The sequence below is a fragment of the Sinohyriopsis cumingii genome, chromosome 5, assembly GCF_028554795.1.
Source record: "Sinohyriopsis cumingii isolate HCF-2022 chromosome 5, ASM2855479v2, whole genome shotgun sequence".
NCBI classification, from domain to species: Eukaryota; Metazoa; Mollusca; class Bivalvia; order Unionida; family Unionidae; genus Sinohyriopsis; species Sinohyriopsis cumingii.
Genome location: NC_142965.1, coordinates 89,637,624 through 89,645,212, shown reverse-complemented (window position 1 = coordinate 89,645,212; position 7,589 = coordinate 89,637,624). Strand labels below are relative to the sequence as shown.

The window sequence follows — 7,589 nt, the reverse complement described above, 5'->3', positions numbered from 1 at the left end:
TTGTTTACTTATTATAATGTAACGTTGTAAGCCTCATTTTGGCGCCCCTGTACCTTGGCGCCCGGGGACATATGTACCCCCCTGCCCCACCCCCCAGCCCCCAGCTACGCCTCTGTATCGTACACTGCTTTGAATCGCTCTTCAGTGCTACTAGCACGCACGTACTTGAATTCTATAAATAGAAATTGGAAACTCCAAAACGCGTCATCATATGCGTTAAAAGCTGAGTATCTTAACCAGCCCTCAGTTCAGCACAAGATGGAGTTATTGAATACATTATATTTTACATAATGTCTCAGGTAAGCTTTACATTATTAAATGATCATTATGAAGAAATGCGGTTTAACACTGTTATCCCCCTTCTACTTTTGCAAATTTGTTGTATCGCCGCTATCACTATTGAGTCACGTGGGTTAGTTAGTAGGCCTAATTATTACGAAACGTTGTGGATAGCTGGCTTTAGATGACTGAGTTATGTAACACATTTTGGCGAAAAAGGGTGTGGGTATACTGGCGCGCGCGCGCGCGCGTGTGTGTGTGTGTGTGAAGGCATGAATATACGCTGAAAGAATTTAGAATCTCCTGAAGGCATACGTTTCCCAACGAATTTATGCTAATTTTATTTTGGTGTCTTTCTGTAGTCGGATAAATCGCATTTTTTCATTTCAGGTACTCTTTAACTGGATAGAAACTTTGTCAAAAGACAGGTTAGTCCACGTGTACATATACTGTCAAACAGATAATTATATGTAACGAACAAAATTTCCAACCAGTTATGAGCTCATTTTATTTGTGTTCGAATTAATATTATTTAATCAATGTTGCCAACAGAGAAGACAAAATAACCGTACACACACACACACACACACACCCACACCCACATCCACACTTATTTGACCCATACCCAATGAAGTAATACTACATCCATGTAACAGTTTTAATTGAATGAAAGTGTATTATTGTTCAACTGACTCAGGTCTCGCCATATTTTAGATATGTTAATTGCTGAAATGTTAAACATTTGCAATACCACGCCCACCCCACCCCTCAAGGTTTAAAAGCATTTGTCATCATCATATTCAGGACAGGATTAGTAGATTAGTATTAGTAGATTAGTATTTAAGGAAGGATTAATTTATTTACATTAAGGACAGGATTAGGACTTTTGTAATGGTTGTGATTTGTGATTTTGTGATTTTGATTTTTAACATAGCTTTAACAATTTTTCAGTCATATCGCTACGATGTCTGCAATGTGGCAGTTTATAGTGATGTCTAGCACTGGGGCATCATGCCGCAGACATGTAGCATGATGTCCCACCCAGTCACATTATCCTGACACCAAGCCGACCAGTCCTAACACTAACCTTTTAATGCTGAACGCCAAGCGAGGCAGCTGTTAGTACCATTTTTGTAAGTCTCTGGTATGACTCGGCCGGGGATCGAACCCACGACCTCCCGCATCCGAGGCGGACGCTCTAACCACTAGGCCACCGGAGCGGTTTTTCCTAAGTCTATTCTTTGTCGTTCTCCAAGATCAGTATGCATTATCCTGAATTTTATAAACCTTATGTAATTGCTATTCAGTAGAAAATAAAGTAATTTAATCAATCATTCGTGTATACATACATACTTTCACTGTGAAAGACAGACATACAGAAAAGTTGCAAACCGATACTTTTGTCTTATTTCAGATGCAATCGAATGGCAACGAAAAGAGCGGCCCGCTTAGTCGCTCCGAGAATTACGTCTGGAATAATGCTGACTGCATCGGAAAGGGCGCAACAGCAGATGTATACTTGGGTCGGCATAAAGTACGTCAGAACTCTTACATAAGGGTTGGAAAAACAAAACAAATTAAAACCTGAATTGTATGATTCCCCATCTCTGGAACGAGAGAGAGAGAGAGAGAGAGAGAGAGAGAATAAAATAATTTCTTCATTATGTCTAAATATGTGCAGTAAAATCCTTTAGTGACATTTGTGCTGATATCATACTAAACAATGAAGATATATTTAAAAAAAAACACTCGATCTCTTTGTTAAGCCGTCTAGGAAGTAAAGCTGCTTAGTAGTATATTTTATACACTTCCTTGTTAAAAAACAAATCTGTTACTGAAGAGAGAGAGAGAGAGAGAGAGAGAGAGAGAGCATGATGTTAAGATTTTGTATTATGTTAAAGCCGAAGTTATAATCTAGGAACGCGAGCTACGCGTATACTATATTTTTATAAAATGGTTAGTAAACCATTTTCAGATGATGAGAGTTCATTTTCCAATTTGTCTTTTTAAAGAAATATCGTACTGGCATTATTGTAATAGTAGAAATAATAAACTCAGAAGTCGGGGATTAAAACCAATAATTTGAGTTAAGATATATGCCTTAAAAGAGATAAAAATAGAAAGAAAAGAAACGAAAACCAAAAGACATATTACAAATTTTATCTGCCTGTCTGTATCACCTCTTAACCTCAACTTCACATCGGCACACCTTTCTTTTGGCAAATGTTTTACGCAGTATTGATCACAGCAGGACTGTTGCACGGGTTTGTTTTAAAATTAAAACAGGGACTACTTTGAACAAAGTTTGATGATTTTGCATATTTCTGATTTTCCACGTCGACCGTTCTCGAAGTGTTTACTTTTTTGACCTGGTTTCGTGATAGGGAATGTTCCTGATTGTCAATCTGGAACATTCTTGAAAAATTTCTATGTTCAGTGTCACGTATGCTTCTGTCACCATATCGGGAACATTCGGTTTATTTTTAGACAATTTTGGAATACTTCCCCTTTAGTGTGTGCTATGATCTAAAAAATATTTCTCGTATAAAAATACTGTCGAGCAACATAAAAAACACTGTACAAGTTATATTTGGAACCAAAGCTAGAATTACGATCAAAAGCAAAAGCCAACCCGTTAAATTCTGCCTAGTTTGTAAACAGTTTTATATGGAAGATCGGTTTCACTTGCATGAATATGGTATTTATAAACAAATAACACTCAAAGCCAGGGCAGCGTGTGCTATTTCAACAATATAATTTTTGTAGTCGGAGCTATTTGTAGTGTGGAATATCCACACAAGCTTTATGTCTGTTTAGCAGAAGCCAACTTAACTGTTTCTCAGTCGAAAACCATTGGTTACCTTTAAAGACTTGTATCTTTTCATACCCATCAAAGGCTATGGGATGATTTGTGTAATTTAATGAAGAAATCGTCAGATATGTACGTGATATGTAACAAAAAACAAACAGAATGTAATTGGAAAAAATAGTTGTGTCCCATTTTCATATTTTATTGCTTTTGTGTATAGAAGAAACAGGAAGAAGGAGAAGAAGAAAGATAAATAGTTGACAGGAAATGAAAACTAGAACGATTACACACGGTAAACAAACCAAATAAATCGTCAGTGTAATCTATGAGCTTCCTGAATATAATATGAGCATGTTTGTTGCAGGGTCACTAAATGGAACATAATGTATAAAGTAGGGTTTAAAACGCATATATATATATATATATATATATATATATATATATATATATATATATATATATATATGCATTGAAAACATCTACCTTAACTTAAAAAACAGGTCAGTTCGTACAAAATGTAAGCAGAAATAAGCATACCTGTCTTGCTCTAAAAAACATCACTTATTTAGTCTTAATTCTGCGAATTACCTTTACTTGCATTATCGGACTGCTGTTTTCAGCGTCCAATCGAAATTCTCCTTACTCAATCACTCTATGTATGTCATATTGTTTTCAGTTGTCATGTTTCGATCTTTTTATTTACTGCATGACGTGTGTATAGTCTGAGTTGTCATATGTACTCGAACAAAAACGTAACCACAGTTTAAAGACTTTAGCACATTATCTTTATTTTATCAAATGAAAGTATCAATGATTGACCTTGAGCTCTCATTTTCTAAAAATGGAATAGTCTATTTTGTGTGAGAGGGCGTACAAAGTGGTAAAAAAAAATGTGCTACGGATTACAGTTTTAGTTTGCTGCAATGCTAAACTTATTATTTGAGCTGAAATTAACCAGAAGCGTGGGAATTGACAAGTTCAAGGTACACTATGATATTTCCATATCATTTTTGAATGAAATAACCATTTTTCCAAACGTGGAGTTCGGTTATCTAAAAGCAATAGGTTAAAGCTGTAAATATGTTAAAAATACGTAATATCAGCTGTGCTGGATATGCTAGCAGAGTGTGGTTACAGTGCTTTGACCAGTTACAAATCCCCAAAGCCGACTCAGGCTTGTCTGTGCAACGTTCCAATCAAACCCAAAACCCACTGATTGGTAGTGGTCCATGGACCGCTATGTGCAACTTTTGTGCACTGAAAACACGGAATACTGGACATTTATCAATCTGATTAAATCAGATCTGCAAGGTCTGACGAGAAGATCTGACAGCAATCTGTTTGGGACCATCTTCTGGTGACCTCTGAATTAGACAGTAGAAATGCAGCTTTCATATATTTGAAAGTGAATCAAATCGTTCGGCACACACTGACGCTTTTCAGCCATACTGCTCAGTCTCCCAAACGCCAAGATACAAGACGTCATCTGAATGGCTGATAAAATTAGTGATTACGGTAATAGCATAGGCCACCAAAACATGATCCATAAGCGATCGCTGTCAGATTTTGACGCAGAACAGTAGAGATCTGATTTTAATGATTGGGGCGTTTATTTTATTACAAATTTCACATTTTTGTGTTAGTAAAATCTATGTATTTTTGGAAACTTAAGAAAGCGTCAGTAGGACCCATGATCCACGATTCTTTGTTTTTTTCTTCTGATCTTGCGACCTTCCGATTCCATCAAAGGAAACTATGTCTAAAATACACGTATCATTTATACGTGCTTAACATAAGATATTTTAACTCAGTCTGACCAGAGACCGAGTTTTCTCTATCTTGGAATCTTCTATTATTAATGATATATTACTGTGCTAAAAGAAGCATGCAAAATATAAATTGGCAATTCCAAACCTGGAAAATCAGCATAGCCTGACTCAAAGTTACCATTTTTTCTTTCTTTCTACTCAGGTAACGGGAGATGTTTGTGCCATTAAACTGTTTAATCCACGAGAATCTAGGACCTTAGCAATTTCACGGAAACGAGAGATAGAATTGTTAAAAAACTTGGATCACAGAAATGTTATCAAATTTGTGGCATCCGAATATGAGGTGTGTATTAACGTTATTGACATTTTACGTTTTTGCCTTTTGTTGATGAGTTTAACATTGTAAAGGAAGGAAGAAAGTTACGTAGAAACGAAAGAGCAAGAAAAGAAAAAGAATTGACAGAGAAAAAAAACAAAGAAAGAAAAAAGAAATACAAAAAGTATATGTCTACTTTTGTTCAGTTTCAAGTTTAACATCAGCGGTGACGAGAGAGAGAGAGAGAGAGAGAGAGAGAACAATTACCAGGAGACTTGTTATAAGGAGATTTGTTTTAAACGTGTTTTAAAATGAAAGTGAAAAAAAAAATCATCATTGAATTCTTTGGTTATTTGTTTGTTGTTTTCCTCTCAAATATATATCTTTGACCATACAAATACGTTTTGTATTTGTGTGTCGATTAAGACTGTTAGATGGACTTATGATATCCTCATCGCAGTAACAAGATAGAAACATGGTGTTTTTTAATCCTTACAGTTGAATAATGTTCCTTCAATTTGGCTATGGCTCATTCTAATGAAGCTGAGAAATAAGTTCGTCCAGAATTGATGTTTCTAATTTTTATACAATGTTTCCGGTGGGTTTTTTTTTCTTCATTTGTTTTGCAGTGTAAATTAGTTCATCAGTTATATTTACTGAATCCGACCAAATATCATTCAAATGACCTTTATTTAATTGTATCGTGTATCAATTAACCAGTATTCCTAATTTAAGAGACTGATAAGTTGAAAGTTATACAGCATTTCAAATTGTCCACTACACTACCTTAGAATATTTTAGTTAGCAGTAGTAGATATATCAGGAGTTTGTTAAGTTTGACTTTTGATTTGTTTGGCAGGTCGAATTTTATTTGTCTAATAAATTTTTTTATAGCTATCAACCGGAAATGAAGTTCTTGTTATGCCGTACTGTCAGGGCGGCAGCTTACATACCATGCTTGAGCAGCCTCAATATGGTTTTGGATTTCCGGAAGAAGAATTCCTTATATTCCTTGGAGATATAGGTAAGTGGCGAAAATCATGTGATCGGATTTTGAAGTAAATGTAATACACTCACAACCCTCTTAAATGCCCGGTACAAACTAAAAAGAAAACTTTGTTGATATAGACATCTACTGAGTTTTAAAATGTAGTGGAGCGTCAGACTCATAATCAAATAGTCGCAGGTTCGATTCACGCCAGGCCAGCCCAGATTGGCTGTCACAGTGCATTTTTGGGAGAGTCACTTAGCTCCCATTTCCTTGGCATAATGTAGCCAAAAATGTGTTAAATATACTGAACCTACAAAAAATCAGTATGTATGTATGTATGTATGTATGTATGTATGTATGTATGTATGTATGTGTGTGTGTGTGTATGTATGTATGCATGCATGTATGTATGTATATTTGTATGCATGTATGTATGTATGTATGTATGTGTGTGTGTGTGTATGTACGTACGTACGTACGTATGCATGGATGTATGTATGTGTGTGTATGTATGTATGTAAGTACGTACGTACGCATGCATGTATGGATGTATGCATGCATACATGCATATATATATACACACACACACACACACACGTGGGTGTGCAAAATATATACATGTATATGAAATACATGATATCGTATTTTCCAGAGGGAGGAATAGAATACCTTCGATCAACAGGAATCACTCATCGCGATATCAAACCAGGAAATATTATGAGATTTATAGAGGATAATGGAAGGTATGTATATTTAATTTCTTTCATCGTTGTTGAGACAGGGTGGGGGGATAGGGAAGGAGAGACATGTACAAGGTATACATATATTTAAACTTATGATAAGGAAAAAGCAAAACTAATTAATGATTTTTTTAATGACTTAGGAGTAGAGCGAGAACAACATGGCTAATATATTTCTGAACTGAAAGTTAGAAAGATAGTTCAAATAATTGGTTTTATTATTTTATTTTGTTTCAGTATTTTAAACGTCTCATTCACTGTGTTATTACCTTAGCTTCCATTCTAAAGATAATGTATTATTGTTTTTAGTTTTAATATGTGTATGGTTTATGTGTTGCTACGTACATTGTATTGCTATTTACAGCGTGTATACAACAGCGGGGATGTTGTTTATCTAAGGCAAAATGCTGTAAAAATTGTCGAAGTTGCCATTGAAGCAAAGGGGGATCATTTTCATTTTATCAGAAAAATAAAGACCAACAAAGATGGCTTACTTAGTACCTAGCAACAACGTGACTACGGTAAACACAAATTGTTATTGCTGAATTAGCTATCACCATAGATGTAATCGATAGATTGGTATTTGTTTTGTTCTTGTTTTTACAGCTCAGACCGGTACACGCATGATTAGTGCGTAAATTAATGTGTGACCGAATTTAAGATTTGCTTACCACAGGATCGTGAT

The 7,589-nt window shown here is 35.4% G+C and overlaps 1 protein-coding gene across 2 annotated transcripts in view; it reads left to right on the top strand.

Annotated features, from left to right (window-relative positions):
* Positions 1-206: 206 nt before the first annotated feature.
* LOC149799718 (serine/threonine-protein kinase TBK1-like) overlaps positions 207-7,589 on the top strand; it is a 32,240-nt gene continuing 24,857 nt past the window's right edge. The window contains exons 1-6 of one of the 2 annotated variants that reach the window (XM_089959086.1): positions 207-299; positions 670-707; positions 1,694-1,813; positions 5,060-5,200; positions 6,068-6,197; positions 6,817-6,907. In XM_089959086.1, coding sequence (XP_089815212.1) covers positions 1,694-1,813; positions 5,060-5,200; positions 6,068-6,197; positions 6,817-6,907 — 482 coding nt within the window. In that variant the 5' untranslated portion in view covers positions 207-299; positions 670-707. The remainder of the gene's footprint in view (positions 300-669; positions 708-1,693; positions 1,814-5,059; positions 5,201-6,067; positions 6,198-6,816; positions 6,908-7,589) is intronic. The other variant, XM_089959085.1, reaches the window with a different exon arrangement.